Source organism: Gossypium raimondii, chromosome 8 (assembly GCF_025698545.1).
Source record: "Gossypium raimondii isolate GPD5lz chromosome 8, ASM2569854v1, whole genome shotgun sequence".
NCBI classification, from domain to species: domain Eukaryota; kingdom Viridiplantae; phylum Streptophyta; class Magnoliopsida; order Malvales; family Malvaceae; genus Gossypium; species Gossypium raimondii.
Window position 1 is genome coordinate 46,280,676 of NC_068572.1, and position 19,890 is coordinate 46,300,565.

At 35.9% G+C, this 19,890-nt stretch overlaps 1 protein-coding gene across 1 annotated transcript; it reads right to left on the bottom strand.

The window, feature by feature from the left end:
- Positions 1–9,602: 9,602 nt before the first annotated feature.
- On the bottom strand, positions 9,603–11,112 carry LOC105791690 (ethylene-responsive transcription factor ERF034). Its single transcript, XM_012619892.2, has one exon. It carries the CDS (start codon positions 10,508–10,510, stop codon positions 9,746–9,748), a length of 765 nt encoding a protein of 254 aa, XP_012475346.1. The 5' UTR covers positions 10,511–11,112; the 3' UTR covers positions 9,603–9,745.
- Between the last annotated feature and the right edge of the window lie 8,778 nt (positions 11,113–19,890).

Genomic DNA, 19,890 nt, shown 5'->3' on the forward strand with positions numbered 1-19,890 from the left:
TTCAACAAAGAGATTATAAATTCAGAACTGATGGAAGAAGATTATTAGCATTTCATTCTGGAATTGTTGAAGAAAATGATGAAGAATCCATACGACTACTAAAAAAGTTAGCTGATACGAAAATTGAAGATTTCCCATATGATATTCTAGAAAAAGTCAGACACACATGAGAAACTTGTCATCAAGATATTTCTACAATTTATCATTTTTAAACAAAGAAGATGAATCAAAAAGGTTGAAGTCAAAAAAGATGGCAACCTGAAAGAAGATCCATACACCAACAACAAAGTTTGGCAACGTGGAGATCATGATGATGGAAGCAACCATTAATGCTAATTAATGACATCCAAATGCAGATAAAAAAGTCTTGCAACGTGGAAGCTATCATCAAAACAATGATGATGTAAGCAGTGATGGAAGCAACCATGACACAAGTAGTGATAGAAGTAGCCATAAATGCAAGCATGCAACGTGGAAACAACCATGACCATGCAACTAAAGAAACAAGAAGACAAATGAGACGTGGAAGCAACCACATCCATTTGAAGCTGAATCCTTATCAGAAACACTGTTCGGGATTCAAAATACAATTGTATAGAATTTTTAATCTCCTCTATAAATAGATAGGAAAGATCAATTGTAAAGTATCTTAGAATGACGAAATAATAGGATCTTAGAATTACCAAATAATAAAATCTTGTAAATTACCAAATATTTTCCTTCTTACTTTTCTTTTGTAAACTTTCCTTTTTGATGCGGAATCCCGGATCTATACACAAGAGAAACATAAATTAGAAATAAAACGAGAATAAATAAAATTAGTTAAATTAATAATAAATAAATAAATAATAAAAAAGGATAGATTTGTCCTATGGAACCCTTGGTTAACTTGTAACCAAAAACGCCAATGATTGAGCGGCTCCCTACGAAACCCCTAGAAGAATAACCTCTAGAAACACCGATGAACGGGAAAGAAATTTGAATATTTGCAACTCCGAAATACCCTCGAAAGTAACAAACTCCAAACTAAATAGCAAGAGAAGAATCACTCTACTCCCAAAAAATTTGCCTCACACAAATTTGAAAGAAAACAAATACTCTTGTTTTTATTCTCCCTCTCAATGTGTAGAAAACAAGCCTATTTATAGGCAAATTACAAGAGTAATTGAATCCTAATAAAACTCTTTCAAGAGTAATTGAATCCTAATAAAAACTCTTTAAAATTATCTAAGAAAATAAATAAATAATAACCTAACCAATAAAATTACTTAACTCATAAATGATGTGTCCCAACCAATGAGAATTAAGTAAATAATAATAATAATATACATAAAAGATTAATCCACCAATTTATGGGCTTTCACTATTCCAAGATTGGTCCAGTGAATTGCATTCTCGTATTTGTCAATGTCACGAACATGATGAATTAAATTTGTAGCAACAAAGTCTTGGACAAAAGCATTCATCTTTAATTTTAATTATCGTGCCTTGCTTCGAGTAATTGGACCACTAGGAAAAACAACCCCTTGAGTGTCACCTCCTTGGCTCGTATCATTCTCCCCCTCTTCAAGAAGATTCGTCCTCGAATCTGAACCTGCATCAAATTCAAAAGGAGAAAGATCAGAAACATTGAAAGTAGCACTAACACTATACTCACCAGGAAGATCAATGCGATAAGCATTGTCATTTATTTTCTCGAGTACTTGGAATGGTCCATCTCCTCGTGCATCAAGTTTATTCTTTCTCTTAGAAGGAAATCGTTCCTTCCTCATATGCACCCATACCCAATCTCCGTGTTCAAACAAGACTTGCTTTCGCCCTTTATTAGCTCGATGTGCATTGGACTCATTCTTTTTCTCAATGGCTTTATGAGCCTTCTCATGGATCTCTTTCACTAAATCAGCTTTCCTTTCACCATCTAAATTAGCAATCTCATTCAAAGGTAAAGGAAGAAAATCTAAAACAGTAAGTGGATTAAAGCCATATACAATCTCAAAAGGAGTAAAACCTGTGGAAGAATGAACAGAACGATTATAAGCAAACTCAACATAGGGTATTCATTCTTCCCAAGATTTAACATTCTTACCTATTATGGCTCTAAGCAAAGATCCCAAAACTCGATTTACCACCTTGGTTTGACCATCAGTTAGAGGGTGGCATGTAGTAGAGTAAAGTAGTTTAGTACCTAACTTACCCCATAACACCTTCCAAAAGTGACTAAGAAATTTTGCATCTCTATCGGAAACGATAGTCCTAGGGATTCCATGTAATCTCACAACTTCACGGAAAAATAGATCGGCAACATGGGTTGCATCATCAGTCTTATGGCATGGAATGAAATGAGCCATTTTAGAAAATCGATCCACAACCACAAAGATGCTATCTCGTCCACGCTTTGTCCTTGGTAAACCTATTACAAAATCCATTGAAATGTCAGTCCAAGGTGAACTAGGAACAGGAAGAGGAGTATATAGACCATAAGGCATCACAGTGGATTTAGCTTGTTTACAAGTAATGCAAGTAGAGCAAATTTTTTCAACAAGTTTTCGCATGTTAGGCCAATAAAAATGCTCATGTAAAACATCATAAGTCTTAGTGACTCCAAAATGACCCATAAGACCACCACTATGAGCCTCTCGAACCAACAATTCTTGCATTGAACACTTTGGTAAGCATAGTCTATTATTTCGAAAAAAGATAGCCATCATGCTTATAAAATTTGTGAAATGCACCATGTTCACATGCGTCATAAATGCTTGCAAAATCAGAATCAGTTGCATATAAATCTTTGAGATACTCAAAACCTAATAACTTAGTATGCAAAGTACTAAGTAAAGTGTACCTCCTTGATAGAGCATCAGCCACAATATTATCTTTACCTTTCTTATACCTTATAACATAAGGAAAAGATTCAATAAATTCAACCCACCTCGCATGTCGCTTGTTCAACTTACCTTGTCCCTTTAAGTGCTTAAGTGATTCATGGTCAGTGTGAATCATAAACTCCTTTGGTAAAAGGTAATGTTGCCAAACTTCTAATGCCCTTACCAAGGCATACAACTCTTTATCATAGGTCGAATAGTTCAAATGTGCTCCACCAAGTTTCTCACTAAAGTAGGCTAGTGGTTTACTATCTTGCATGAGGACGGCACCTATACCTACACCAGAAGCATCACATTCAATCTCAAAGGTCTTTTCAAAATTAGGTAAAACAAGAATAGGAGCATTACACAATTTATCTTTAAGTTCATTAAATGCTAATTCTTGCTTATCTGTCTAATGAAAAGATACATCCTTTTTAATAAGTGCAGTCAAAGGTGAAGTAATTGTGGAAAAGTTACGAACAAACCTGCGGTAGAAACCGGCTAACCCAAGGAAAGACCTTACCTTAGAAACAGTTTTAGGGATAGGCCATTCTTGAATTGCCTTTACCTTCTCCTCATCCACATGGATTCCTGTAGAACTTATCACAAAACCCAAAAAAACAAGCTTATCCATACAAAAGGTGCATTTTTCAAGATTAGCAAAGAGTCGTTCATGCCTTAACACATCCAATACTAATTTAACATGCCCAACATGATCATTCAAAGTTTTGCTATAAATCAGTATGTCATCAAAATACACAACGACAAATTTTCCTAAAAAAGGTCTAAGTATGTGGTTCATTAATCTCATGAATGTGCTAGGAGCATTAGTTAAGCCAAATGGCATAACTAACCACTCATATAGGCCATACTTAGTCTTAAAAGCAGTTTTCCATTCATCACCTTGTTTCATTCTTATTTGATGGTAACCACTTTTTAAGTCAATTTTAGAGAAAATGCATGCACCATTAAGCTCATCCAACATATCATCTAATCGAGGAATTGGATATCAATACTTTACTGTAATCTTGTTGACAGCACGACAATCAACACACATTCTTCAAGAACCATCTTTTTTTTGGGACGAGAAGTACAGGGACCGCACAAGGGCTTAGACTCTCACGAATTAACCCTTTCTCTAAGAGATCTTCAACTTGCCTTTGCAACTCCTTAGTTTCTTCAGGGTTGCTTCGATAGACTGGTCTATTCAGAATACTCGAACCAGGCACAAAGTCAATTTGATGTTCAATCCCTCGTAAAGGAGGTAATCCCTTAGGCATTTCAGAAGGAAATACATCCTCAAAATCCTGCAAAAGATCAACAAAACAACTAGGCAAATGTGTATTAGGGTTAGTCAAAATAAAGTTTTCCCTAAACCTAATAATTACAAATGTTTGTTTTGTACAAAGAGCAAATTTGATATCTCGAAACCTAGCGAATAAACTCACTTTCTCATCTTGTGACTTGTGTGTGCAATCACTCACCAATGTTGGGCCTTTAAGTTGGCTTTTAACACTAAGGACTCTTTACTCTCACCTTTTTCAATGATTTTACCTCACTTCCTTACCCATCTCACTAGCAAGTTTGAGTTGATCATTGTAGACTTCTTGAGGAGGAAGTGGAGCCAAAGTAAACTTCTTTCCAAGGAACACAAAAGTATATTGGTTAAGGAAACCATCATGATTTACTCGTCGATCAAACTGCCATGGCCGTCCAAGTAATATGTGCCCAGCTTGCATTGGAACAACATCACACAAAACTTTATCAGAGTATCTACCAATAGAAAATGAAACTAAGCATTGTTTAGATACTTTTACCTCCCCACTATCATTCAGCCATTGTAAGCGGTATGGCCTTGGATGCTTCACACAAGGTAGGCCAAGTTTCTCAACAAGGGAAGAACTCACCACATTGGTGCAACTTCCACTATCGATGATCAATGAACTAGGTTGTCCACCAATCAAACAGCTCGTGTGGAAAATGTTATCTCTTTGTTCACGCCATTCCTCTTTAAACTAGACATTTAAAGCCCTTCAAGCAACAAGTGCTTTCTCACCATACTCCAAGTATTCTTCATATTCATCATGAGTCTGCACATCATCAGCATCTTCCAAAGGAGGCATCTCATCTTCGTTATCAGACCCAAAATCAACCTCGCCATCTTCTCGAATTACCAAAGACTTTTTATTAGGGCATTCTCGAGCATAGTGACCCCTTCCTTGGCATTTGAAGCAGGTAATATCTTTTGGCTGCTTAATGGCACTAGGAGAAGTAGAAGAAGAAGATGGAGCTCGATTAGTAGAAGTAGAACCTTTAAATGAATTAGGCATACCTCTATCTTTGGAGTAAGTTTTAGGCTCATTTGGCTTGAACCGTGCATCTCTCCCATTCCACAATCTATCATCTTGTTTTTGCCAATTTCCTCTCCAAGCAGGATTAGAAACTGAACTAGCACCCCTCGGTGTCCCATGCTTTCGTAATTGCTTTTCAATGGTGAGTGCGGTTTGAAGCATCTCTTCAACATCCATGTAGTGTTGTAACTCAACTCGATTTGCAATCTCAAGCTTTAGGCCAGCAAGGAATCTAGCCATAGTCACCTCAGCCTCTTCAACAAGATTGGCTTTAATCTGAATAGTCTCCATCTCTTTGTAGTAGTCATCCACAGATCTATCTCCTTGAACAAGATGTTGGAGTCTTTGATGGAGTTCTCGATAATAGTATGGTGGAACAAACCGTTTTCGTAAGATGCGCTTCATTTCAACCCAAGTAGTAACAGGTTGCTCTCTATAAAGAATCATGCTTTTACATAATTGATTCCACCATGTTAGTGCATAATTAATGAACTCAGCGACAGCGTATGTTACCTTTTTCTCATCAGAGTAATTGTAACAAGCAAAGACTGCTTCCATATTTTCCTCCCAATCAAGGTAAGCATCAGGATCATTCTTCCCTGAGAAAGAAGGAAATTTTGGTTTGGGGGTGTCATTGTTTTGTTCCACCCTTTCTCTATGTACATACTCGGACTCAAAGTCATCATCAAAAACATGGTCCTCCCTTCGTTTAAAAGTTCGATCGCGCGAATTTGATCGGCTTATAAAGGCTTCGTTCAACTTCTTGTAATTATCGGCAATGTATCTCTCTTGAGTTGTAAGTTTTGCATCAAGATACTCCCTTTGCTCTTGTATCATCTGGATCATGCGATGTTCGATTTGAGTTTGCAACTTTTTCATCTCTTTTTGTAACAACTCGACCAAAGGATCGTTATCTCTTTTTTGCTCATCCTCTTCATTTTTACTAGTTTGGGATATAGTGATCGGCATGGTATCTGTGAAAAAAATCACACAAACAGGAACAAGAAAAAATAATAATAACCTCACTCGTTAGCTCTCAAAAGAATAACTCTCTGAATGATTCAAAACTTGTAAATATGTTTGGAGAGGGTTACTAATCAAGATCAAATAATGGAGGTGCAAACTTCAAAGAAACAATGAAGATCCTAATTGCTTTAAGAGGCCAATAAACTTGACGAAGCAATTTGTAATGGAGGCTACACGGATGAAGGAATTGTGCGTGCCTTTAATATCTGCTAACACAAGAAGAAACAAAGTGTTAGAAATCGTAAGAGAAACAAAAAAAAAACGTAGACCTGCAACGATCCCTAACTCTAGAGTCAAAGAAAAGCTTTAGTAAGAAGAAAACTTAAGAAAACTCTACCCAATTTAAAGGAAAACAAAAAATCGGAAACGTTTGGTGTCTTAAGATTTTCAAAAATTGAAGCTTTAATTATACTTGAGTCAAGAAAAGAAGGGGGAAAAAATTCAATTTTGGGAAAAATAAAATAAAAATAATAACAATAATAGGAAAAGAAGAAACCTACGTATGAAAGGTAGGCAACTTTTTTTTTGCGCTTTTTTGCTTTTTGCTTTTTTTTTCTTTTTTTTTTTGCGCTTTTTACTCATTTTTTTGCGCTTTTTTGTTTTTTGTTTTAAAGAATAAGAGGAGAATAAACACAAACTTCACAAAAAAGAGAATCGAAGAAATCGATGAAAAGTGTTTTAGGTATTTTGACTCGTTTGGATTTGATTTTAGCTTCAAAATAACACGAATGGCCCTAAATCGATACCAACCGATGCGAATCCCGGATCTAGACACAAGAGAAACACAAATTAGAAATAAAACGAGAATAAATAAAATTAGTTAAATTAATAATAAATAAATAAATAATAAAAAGGATAGATTTGCCCTATGGAACCCTTGGTTAACTTGTAACCAAAAACGCCAATGATTGAGCGGCTCCCTACGAAACCCCGAGAAGAATAACCTCTAGAAACACCGATGAACGGAAAGAAATTTGAATATTTGCAACTCAAATACCCTCGAAAGTAACAAACTCCAAACTAAATAGCAAGAGAAGAATCACTCTACTCCCAAAAATTTGCCTCACACAAATTTGAAAGAAAACAAATACTCTTGTTTTATTCTCCTCTCAATGTGTAGAAAACAAGCCTATTTATAGGCAAATTACAAGAGTAATTGAATCCTAATAAAACTCTTTCAAGAGTAATTGAATCCTAATAAAACTCTTTAAAATTATCTAAGAAAATAAATAAATAATAACCTAACCAATAAAATTACTTAACTCATAAATGATGTGTCCCAACCAATGAGAATTAAGTAAATAACAATAATAATAATATACATAAAAGATTAATCCACCAATTTATGGGCTTTCACTATTCCAAGATTGGTCCAGTAAATTGCATTCTCGTATTTGTCAATGTCACGAACATGATGAATTAAATTTGTAGCAACAAAGTCTTGGACAAAAGCATTCATCTTTAATTTTAATTATCGTGCCTTGCTTCGAGTAATTGGACCACTAGGAAAAACAACCCCTTGAGTGTCACCTCCTTGGCTCGTATCACTTTTGTAATAAAGAGTCTATAAATCCTTCCGCACTCTCAAATCCCTTCACTCACTCTCCCCCTATCTGGTATCAGAGGTGCCGGTGTAACGACTTTCTGGAGAAATAATATCGTAATATTCATTGTAAGTTTTTGTCTTTGATTTACATTTCTGTTTGTTTCACAGTTATTTGTTTCAAAACCCATATATCTGTTATTCTGCCTTCTTGTTGCCGTTGAGTCAAGGGAGGACGTTAGGCGTTGTATGAAGACGATATAGATAATAGACGGTCTTAGGTACCAGAAACAAATATTATGGAACAAATTGAGTGTCAGTTTAAAGATAAAACTTGTAATCATATTACGCATATAGACTCTAGAAATGAAAACAATATTTCATCTCTGAGTAAGGGTATAAATAGTCTTGTTGATATGACTTCTTTTTATTTTTCTAAGTTATATAGTAAGGTCATTCTATAGAAGATAAAGTAAATAATTTAGGAGATATTAAAATTTAGACTTAAACCATGAGTCTAAAGAAATATTAACTAATGTTAATAACAAATTAGATCAAGTTTTTAATAATAATATCATCGAATCGATGTAGATTTATGTGTTTGACGAATGTTAGAGAAGTTGTAACATGTTCTATAGGACTCTCTAATGGCTAAACAATAGAAGCAAGATTAAAAGGGTGGTGTCTCTCATTTTTACATATATTTAATTTTTATCTTTTATTATATCTACATGTCTTCCTATCAACTCTAAAAAGGTTAAAATATGTTTTAAGTCATTATAATTTTGTATATGTAAAATTTAGCCTATCAACTTTTATTTTCATGAAATAAATTCTTTTTTTAATTTTAAAAATCGAGTTCAATTATTAACCTCACTAGCATTTTATGTTAAATTCGATAGGGTAATATTTTCATTTAAAAGATTAAATTCTAAGACTAAATATCAAATATAAAAATATGAGATAATTAAAACATTATCTTAATTCCATTAAAAAATGATTAATATTAAAATTCCTCCTCGGTAGTCGTAAGATTCCTAGCAGATTAAACTTCTTTTTACTTGTTTATTCTTGTCTTTTAGTTCCTTACGTATTATTTTGTTTTGAAGGATTACAAGTTGTAATGACATATACAATTAAGGAAAATGGAAACCCAATTCCCAATAATTCTTCCTAAAGACAAAAAATTAACCCAAATGATTAGGTACTTGGTGGGTCTATTAATTTATGACTTGGTTTACCATACACTTCGTCTGTTGTGAAACCCGTGGCCAATGGCAACGCTAATTTTGTAATAATATATATAAAGGGCCGATGTCATTTTCCACTAAGCATATTATTGCCAAATTAATAAAATGGAGGGCTTTTTTTTGAACTTTAGTTAGATTAGATTATGCTGTCGAGTTAATCACAACTTGGGAATCTCTCCCTTCGGTTCCTTTTCCTGGACAAATAATGGTAACAAAACACTAATTCCCGATTAAAAAAAAAACACTTTTTTATCTAATGATCATTTACCAACAATAAATGGTTTCAAAACTAGACTTTATAGTCAATTGAATCGAAAGTTCCATTGCAAAATAGAGGAGACAAAGCTGCATGGATTCTCATCCTAGCTAGCTTTAAAGTTGATTGCAGTAAAGTTCAAAAAAGTATAATTTCTCGTTTTTGCTAAACAAATAATACCAGAAAACAAAACAAAAGTGGCGTTGAAGAATTACACTCGCAATGAATAACTCGCCCTTATATTAATATTTTACGGTGGAGATTTCATTTTTAATTATCTCAATGGATTAAAGTGGAAAAGAAACCACTAGATTCACGATTCAAGAGCCAGCTTTCCTTGTGATGAAGGAAATGCTTTGGAATATTATTTGAATGAGAGGAGAGGAATAATTTTCAAAGTTAGAGGGTATTGACTATGAAAAAGATTACACGTAGTGAAATGATATGTGTGTTTGCTAGTAGTAATCCCAGGAGAATGGCTCCTCGATCCGGAACCCAGCATCGACTGCACATATTTGCCATGCCGATGAAGAATAAGAGCAGAATCCATCGTTTCGGTCCGCAGTATCGATCATTAGATCGGGCAGATCGAACAAGGTGTCGTCGTCATCAATGGAGGGTGAACTTGATGATTCTTGTGTATTGTGAAGTTCTTCATGGCTTACTCCAGCTTCGGTCTGGACGTTGCATTGCCTTGTGTCGAGGAATGTCGAGGCAGCCGCTTGAGAAGCCGCTGCTTGGATGTCTTTGGGAGACGTAGTAGCAGGGCGTGGGAGTTGCTTTGCGATTTCAGGGAAATTAAGGTAAGCCGAGGGACCTTTAATGGCAAGTGCAGCTACATCATGAGCTCGAGCAGCCATTTCAGCTGTGGGGTATGTTCCGAGCCATATTCTCGATTTCTTCCTCGGTTCTCGGATTTCAGACACCCATTTGCCCCAACTTCGCATACGCACTCCTCGGAACGTCCCGTGCTTACTATCGTTATTACCACAAGTACTCCTTTGTCTCTTCTTGTTCTCATTATCATCATTCTCTATATCTCCACCTTTCTTCAATCTTTTTTCAGCTACACCGTTTGGATGACAACCCGAAGTCGAGGAGGAAGAACAAGTGGAAGAGGTGGCAGTGGCGGTGTAAGAGACGACGGAATAAGAGCTAAGCAAGTTGTTATGACAATGAGAAGCATCATTCTCGATGTTGATATCTCTTCCAAATTCCATGACAGATTATAGGCCTAGTTGCAAGTAAAGAAAGAATATATCAAAATGAATGGCATATACATAGTGGTCTAGAGGGGATTATATGCTGCCTAATTCCATGAATTCTGGTCTTTAAAAAAAACATAATCATGTAAGGAAAGAAGAAATAAAGAAGACTGGGGTCCATGGCATATATATATAAAAGCCATTACAGTTCATCTAATTTGTTTCCCATGTGGAAAATTAAATAAAATGTACTCCTGGAATTGGAGATGATGATCTTGGTTGTACCGTCAATTTCCACCTCTAGTGAAAATTCAGGCTTTGCATTTCGGGTATCTCTACCTAATGGTATTTTGATTATAACAATTCTCTACTTTTTCCCATATGCAGAAAAAACACTTTGAAAAACCAGTTTTGGTCTTTAACCGATCATATATACACCCATACACTGTTTTTCACATGAACCTCGTTTCAAAGACCCCACTCACAGTCCTTTGAATTTCACATGCATGTTTTCTTCTCCTTTCTTTTTCCTGTTCTTTGATGGAACTGGCTCGATCAAAGAAAAGAAAAAACATAAATTAATTGTCATCTTCCAAGCTCTAATCATGTCGCATATAAACCTGATAGGATTCTCACCAGTTTCATACATCACCTATCAGTTCATTTGTTTATTTTCAAAGGGCCACTTGTGTTTTCATCTCCGTTCATTGAACACCCTTAATTGGATTAATAAAATAAAATTAGCCAATGGAAAATCTTGAAATATATATACATAACAGCAATGAACAGATTGACCAACAGATTGCAAAGCAGCCATAGAAAGTAAACACGTGGGTTGTTTTTATAAAGGAATAGGACATCTGATGTGAAGCAAACTAACACATACGAAGAGTGCTTAACAAGTCCCAAATTTTCTTTATTTATTTCTGTAATCTTTAATTAAACTAACTAATCATTATTTGAAGAAGGTATTAAGGGAGAGGGGATATGACAAAAGCAAGAACGGGGGATACGCTTTTTCATTGGTTACTGTTCATCACGATGGAACACATGAGGCCACATGCCTGTGGGGTCCTCCTTCCAAGCATGCCTTCTCTCATTCCCGGATTTTCCTTTTAGCTAACTACTCTATTAAATTTTTCCCATTTTCTTTTTTAACTTCCTGTTGCGAGAGGAAAAGAACGATCTAGCATAGAAGACGAAGAAAGGGAGAAAATACAGAGAGAAAGGAGGAAGAGAGAATGAGAAATTTGTTTTCCAATTTCATAACCATATTTCAGCCTTTGCTTCTGCTTTTTAGTGTGAGTAATGGCCTCAAAAAACCACCTGGCAACTAACAGTCTAGGTGTCCCCAAAACGTACCGTTTCATTAAATGACTAATAACATTAAAATGTCACATTTTAATGACGTTTTAATGTTTCAGTCGGCCTTCCCAAATGACCCCGTCTTATTACAATTAAAACAAAGATAAAACACAACATTTTTACATAACAATTAAACTAACTAAAATAATAGAAATTCAAACATTTGCAGCAGCTTGCTATTGCCTCAAACACCATTACTTTCTTCTTCCATAACAAGTACTTCCCCCGTAGAGCTAACCCTTGTCCTCAAGGATAAAGTAGGGTACTATTGCTAGAAAGTACTCCAAGTTTCCTAGGTAAAGTCTTTTGAATATGTGTTTGTCCATTCCACAAGCACCTCAGTAGTAGCTTGATTGCTCCTCTTAGTCATCCTTCTCTCAAAAGTTCTGACTAGTTCCTTCAAGATAGAACCATCTGAATCTATAAGAGGTAAGTCAGGATTACTAATTGCGAAACCTAAACCAATATGTTTCTTCAGCTGGGAAACATGAAAAATTGAGTGAATTTGAGCTCCCACAGGTAACTTCAATTTGTAGGTTACCTCTCCAACCTTTGCCTCCACAGGGTAAGGACCAAAATACTTTGGTGAAAGTTTCTGGTTCATTAATTTTTGCAGAGAATGTTGTCTATAAGGCTAAAGCCTCAAGTACACCAGATCTCCTACGTTAAATTGTCGATCTGATCTCTTCCTGTCTGCTATCTGCTTCATCCTCTCTTGTGCCCTTTTCAAATAAAACTTGAGCAACCTTTTCAGTTCTTCTCAATGTCTAAGGCTTCTGTCAACCTTTCCTACCTGCAAAGATCTAGCCAAATAAGGCAAATGAATAAGGGGTACCTAACCATACATGACTTCATATAGCGTGGAACTGATTGTTGAATGAAATGTGGTGTTATACCACCATTCTGCTAAAGGTAACCAGTTGGCCCATTCAGAAGGTTTCTCTATTTTCATGCATCTAAGATATCTTTCTAAGCACTTGTTTAGAACTTCTGTTTGACCATTTGTTCGTGGATGGTTTGCAGTTGACAAGTGTAGTTTAGTACCAAGATGTTTGAAGAGTTGTTGCCAAAAATAACTAAGGAAAACCTTGTCTCTATCTGAAACAATAGACTTAGGGGCCCCATGTAACTTATATACATGATCCAAATAAGCCTGAGCCACGCTGGCAACAGTGTGAGGATGTGTCAGAGCAATAAAGTGACCATATTTGGTCAATCTCTTCACTATCACTAAGATGGTGGTCTTGCCTTTGGATAAGGGTAAACCCTCTACAAAATCCATGTTGATGACAGCCCATGCCCTATCAGGAATAGGCAATGGCTGTAGTAAGCCAAGATAAACAACAATGTCACTTTTGCTTTTTTGACAGATAGGACTCGCTTATACCCATGTTTTGACATGTATTCCTGAATGACCACCAATCGCCTCTCCATAAAAAAGATTAAATATGGCCTTTCTCAGTTCCAGCTGGTTTCCCACAGCTATTTTCTCCTTCTTTCTAAGAACTCTACCATCCCAAGAGACTTAGGGCGTGAGTGAGGTTGGCCTTGTAAATCCTTACACAATTACTGTAATTTATGGTCTTGCCAACCAACATCTAAGATTTTTTCCAACAAGTTAGACCAAGATAAGTTACTGTTGCTTGCACACTAAAATAATTGACCCGCATCAGCACAAATAACATGGCCTAAATACTCAACTTGGTTGGTACTAAATTGACATTTGCTTCTTTTAGCAAATAACTGGTTGCTTCTTAACACTTGCAGCACTTCTCTCAAATGTTTCAAGTGAACTAACCAATCCCTTGAATACACTAATATGTCATCAAAAAACACCAAGACTGATTTTCTAAGCAGTTTCTTTAAAATAACATCCATTAAAGACTGAAAACTTGAGGGTGCATTTGTTAACCCAAAGGGCATTACCATAAATTAATAATGCCTTTTATGAGTTCTAAAATTTGTTTTGTGTATGTCTTTGTCTCACATTCAAATTTGATGGTAACCTAATCTTAAGTCCAGTTTAGAAAAAAAGGTGTCTGGCTTAGTTCATCCAGAAGCTCCTCAATCACGAGTACGAGAAACTTATCTTTGATGGTGAGTTGGTTGAGTTGTCTATAGTCAATGCACAACCTTCAACTACCATATTTCTTTTTCACCATGACTATAGGTGAAGCAAAAGGACTATTGCTATCTTGAATCACCCCACCTTGCTTCATTTCTTGGATGAGTTTCTCTATTTCAACCTTTTAGACCATTGGATATATGTAAGGCCTCACCTTCGGAACTTTGCCCTCATAAATCAATGGAATCATGTGATCTTGAAGTCGATTAGGTGGTAGTCCAATAGGTGTTTGGAACACATCTTCGAATTCTGCCAAGAGTGCTTGTATATCTGGTTGTATATAAGAATCTGGAATAGTGAGGGATGTGTATTGGCCAGTAGTCAACAACATTGGACAAGCTCCATGTCCAACCATGTTAAAACATTTGGATAACTAACAATTTGATATCAGGTGCATACTCCCTAGAATAATGCATTGAAGAATTTGATGTTGCCCTAAGTACTCGAACTGCATAGTCAAAGAGGAAAATTTCCATATGATGGAACCAAGAGACAACAACCATTGAATTTCCAACACAAACTCACAACCCTTTACTGGCAACACTAAAAACTCAGTAAGGAAGAAGAAACCTTGTGCCTCCCATTGGACAGATCGACATACCCCTTGAATAGAAAGTCTAACCCCATTTTCCACCATCACCTTCAATGAAATGGTCTACTCAACTGATAAATTTAGCCTCCTTACTAGCTTGGCATCTAGGAACCTATGTGTACTTCCAGATTCCACTAAAATAATCACCTCCAATTGGTTAATGTAAGATGAAATCCTCAAAGTATTATGCCCTTGAGAACCATTTAAGGCATGCAAGGACAATACTAGTAGGTTGCTCTCAGGTTCCTGGTCCACTACCTCCAGTTGTTCATTGCAATCTAGGAACTCCTCAGAAGTTGGACTCTTAAAGTCACCTTCCTGCTTAGGATTGGATTCTATCAAGAGTTGATACAATTAAAACTTAGTACATTTATGCCCTAGTGTGTATTTAGTAACACACCAAAAGCAAAGGCCCTTTTTCCTTCTTTCTTCCATTTTAGCTTGAGACAAAGTTTTGACAGGAGTCTTCTATTGCACACTACTATTGGAATACCCTAAGATTGTTGGTGAGCTACTAGAGGTCGGCGAAGTCTTAGATCCAGGCAAAAATGAATTAAAGTGACTGACTCTACTCCTTGTAATGAAACTTCTCTTTAAATGCCCCAATAAGATGCCCTCTACCTGTCTAGCCAACAAGTAACCATCTACTAGAGTTTGGGGTTTAAATAGTCTCAAATACTGGCCTACTTCAGGTTTCAACTGGTTTAGGAGACTTAGAAAATGGTTATGGTATTAATTAACAGACATTAGCTGCTTGAGTGAGATCAACTCTGACAGGGGGTCCAGGTATGTGTCAGACCCAAAATGTTCCTTCAACCCCCTAGCATACACCTCCCAAGATACTTGAGGTAACCTTCCCTGCCTCTACACAAAGAATTGATGCCAATCCAGTGCCTTGCCATCCAAATACAACATGACCACTCTGACTTTGGCTTTCTCAGTCATTTTCCCAGCTTCAAAAAATTGGTCCAACTTTGCCCACCAACCCCTGAAGTCCGTTCCATCAACTAGGCATTCTAGTGTGTAATTTTTGTAATCAAGTCCATGAAGGTAACTCGAGTTGGCATTCCCATATTCGGTAGATCTGGTAGAGGTGAAATTGCGAGATGCTCCCTTGAAGGAATCCCAGATAGAGGGCTTCTCAAGATACCCTTGCCCTTGTCTAGACTTATCCCAACAACTATTGAAGAAGAGTTTTGAGCAAAATATTGCTCGAAAAGAGAATAAAGTTCAGTATGGATCTCACCTTTGACAGTCTCATGAAAATTCTTAAGACGTGAGTCAATATTAGAGTCAATCTCTACATGCAGCTGAGACAATTCTTGCTACAACATACTCATTTCCTTTTGTAACCTGGTAGTGACCCCATTGTTGGCCATGAGAATCGAAAGGCTCTAATACTTTTATTACGAGAGAAAAATAAAGATCTAGGAGAGAAGAAGAAGAAAGGTAAAAAATACAGAGAGAAATGAGAATGAGAATGAGAAATTTGTTTTCCAATTTACCATCATTTCAACCTTTGCTTCTGCTTTTTAGTGTGAGTAATGGCCTCAAAAAATCACCTGACAACTAACAGTCCACGTGTCCCCAAAATGAATCATTTCATTAAACGACTAATAACATTAAAACATTATGTTTTAATATTTCAATCGGCCTTCCCAAATGGCCCCATATTATTACAATTAAAACAAAGATAAAGCACAGTATTTTTACATAACAATTTGTTGGCACATAATTAAATTAATCTTGCACAAAATAAATTATGAAAAGTTACGAATGTGAAGAGACTTGAATATGAAGAGTTAATAATGCGAAGAGACTTGAAGACGAAAAGTTACACACATGCATGAATAGTCACAACTCTTAGCATTTAGTGATATAGATGAATAGTCAATTACAACTCCTATATAAAGAGTTGTATGTGATGAAGAATGAATTGTGTGAGTGAAATAAAAAGATTATTAGAAAGAATTTTTTTCTCTTCCATACAAAATTTATTTCTCTTCTTCATTATATTCTTTATCATTTTCTTTGTTTTATTTCTCCAAATATTAATCAATCTTCTACAAATTGGTATCAGAGCCTTGTTCGATTGAAATGAACAATTCTATTTCTCTTTCTTCTGTTCCCCAATTAACCAAAAAAAATTATGGCAAATATAGTATCCAAATGAAACCTCTTCTTGGATCTCCAGAAGTTTGAGAGATTGTTGAAAAAGGTTATAATAAAGTTAAGGCTGAAAAGGAAGAAGGATTAACACAAGTTCAAAAAGAGTGTCTAAGAAAATCAAGGAAGAAAAATCAGCAAGCCTTATTTTTGATATATTAATGAGTTCAATCATATGAAGCGGCTTGGGAAAAAATATCTTGTGCCACCACGGTAAAATAAGCATGGGAGTTTTTACAAAATTCATTCAAAGGAGATGAAAAGGTGAAAAGAGTTCGGTTGTAAACTCTTCGAGGTGAGTTTGAAAGATTGCAAAAAATTGAGTCGAGATTAGTTTCTGATTACTGTTCACGGGTTTTGTCCATAGCCAACCAATTAAAGAGAAATAGTAAAACTATGGATGATATTCGTAGTGTTGAGAAAATCATTCGTTCTTTGGATTCCAGATTTGACTACATTGTGGTTGCCATTGAAGAATCAAATGACTTGAGTAACATGACTATTGATGAACTCACAAGTTTGTTGCAAGCCCATGAAGAAAGATTAAACAAGAAGAAGAAGGAAGTAGATCTAGATCAAGCACTCCAGTCAAAGTTGTCTCTAAATGAGAAGAAATGAGATTTTAAAAATCAAAGAGAGAGAGATTGTGGTCGTGGAAGAGGAAGAAATTTTAGAGGAAGAGGCTCAAATGCTCGTGAAAGAGGTGAAGATGCAAGCACGGAGAATGGATGGAAAGAAGCCAATCAAAGTCAGATATTTAGAGGACTATAAAGAGGACGTGGATGTGAAAATCAAAGAGGAAGAGGTCGTGGCTATTTTGAATGTTATCATTGTAGCAAACCTAGTCATTTGGCAAGTGAATGCTGGTACAAGAAAGAAGAGAAAAATGAAGCTAATATAGTACAAAATAATCAAGAGCAAAAGCAAGAAACTTTGTTGCTCGTGTCTTATGGTGGAGAGATTAATGATGTCTAGTACATAGACAGTGGTGCTAGCAAGCATATGACAGGTAACAAAAATTTATTTTCGAAGTTCTTTGAATCTGATTGTGGAGAAGTAAAAGTAGGAGACGGCAAAGCTTACAAAGTTAGCGGTGTTGGTGAGTTGGAGTTCAAAACAAAGCAAGGAAGGGTAGAGAAGATGTCTGAAGTTTATTTCGTTCCTGGTCTTAAAAATAATCTACTTAGCGTTGGACATCTTTTGAAGAAGGGGTATGATATTCATTTCTGTGACATGGCTTGTTATTTGTCAAGGAAAAATCAGGTTGTTGCTAGAGTTGGAGTGGTATCAAATAATCTTTTCTCTCTCACCCTTCAAAATCAGAATATGTCTTGCTTTATTGGTGCTCATAAAGTAGTTTCAAAGTTATGGCATGATAGATATGGACATTTGAACTATAGAAATTTGGAGATGCTTTCAAAGAAGATGATGGTCAGAGGTTTACCAAAAATCGATCGGCTTGATGATGTTTGTGAAGCATGTCAGCTTGGAAAGCAATACAAAATTGCTTTTCCTTCTCAATCCTCATGGAAAGCAAGAAGACCATTGCAACTTATTCACTCGGATCTTTGTGGTCCAATGACAGTTTCATCTTTGGGAGGTAATCGTTAATTTATCTCTTTCATTGATGATTACTCAAGAAAGTTATTGGTGTATTGTGTCAAAGAAAAACCAGAGGTTTTTCAGAGATTCAAAGATTTCAAGGCAGAAGTGGAGAACTTTACTGGGCTAAAAATTAACACCTTGCGGACAAATCGTGGAGGTGAATATTTTTCAAAAGAATTTGAGAAATATTACCGAAATAGTGGCATCCGGCATGAAATGACAGTCTGCCATACATCTCAGCAAAATGGTGTGTGTGAAAGAAAGAATAGAACAATTATGGAAATGGCTAGATGTCTTCTTAAGAATAAGAGGTTATCAAGAAGATTTTGGGCTGAAGCTGTTTCCTGTGTAGTTTATCTTATCAACAGATTGCCGACAAGAAGCTTGGAGAATTGCACACCACATGAGGCGTGGTATGGTACAAAGCCTAGTGTTCGTCATCTTAGAGTATTTGAGAGTGTTGCTTACTCTCATATTCCAAATGCAATAAGAAGCAAGTTGGATGACAAGTCAGAGAAATGTATTTTCATTGGCTATAGTGAAAGAAGTAAGGTATACAAGTTGTACAATCCTGTGACAAAAAAGATTGTGATAAGCCGAGATGTTCGGTTTGATGAAAATTCTATGTTTGAATATATGAAAGTTGAAAAGGAAAATTTGTCAATTTTTCCTTTTGAACTTGAAGAAGAAGAAGAGGTAGTAATTGAGAATGCTAAAAATGATACTCAAGCAGGAAATCCTCCTACTTCCCCAAGTTCTTCATCAAATTTTTCTTCATCCAGCCCGATCCAAAAAACGAGAAGCATCCAAGAGTTATATGATGTAACTGATGAAGTTGTGCAAAATGATGTTGTATTCTTTGCCTTCTTTGCAGGAGAAGATCTAATTTCTTTCGATGATGCATATCAAGAAGAAATATGGAGGAAAGCCATGAAAGAAGAGATTTGCTCAATTGAAAACAATGATACATGGGAGCTTACAAATTTGCCGCCGCACAAGAATTTAATTGGAGTCAAATGGGTGTACAAGACAAAGATGAATTCGAATGGCTCTATCAACAAGCACAAGGCAAGACTGGTTGCAAAAGGATACAAGCAAAAGGAAGGAGAAGATTTTACAGAGGTATTTGCTCCAGTTTCAAGACTTGAGACAATTCGGTTACTTATTTCTCTTGCTACCCAAAAAAATTGAAAAATATTCCAAATGGACGTAAAATCTACGTTTTTGAATGGTGTTCTCAAAGAAGAAGTCTATGTTGATCAACTACTAAAATTTGTCAAAAAAGGAGAAGAAGAAAAAGTTTACAAGTTGAAAAAAGCTTTGTATGGGTTGAAGCAATCACCCCGAGCTTGGTACAGCCGCATCGATTCTTATTTTCAAAAGTGTGGATTCCAAAAATGTCCATATGAGCATACTCTCTACATCAAAGGCAATTCTCAAGGAAGATTCATGGTTGTAAGTCTCTACGATGATGATCTTATTTTCACAGCAAATGATGTGAAGATGTTGAAAGAATTTGAACACTCAATAATGGCATAATTT

Coding starts and splice junctions, on each gene's coding strand:
- LOC105791690 (XM_012619892.2), bottom strand. CDS start 10,510: ATGGAATTTGGAAGAGATATCAACATCGAGAATGATGCTTCTCATTGT.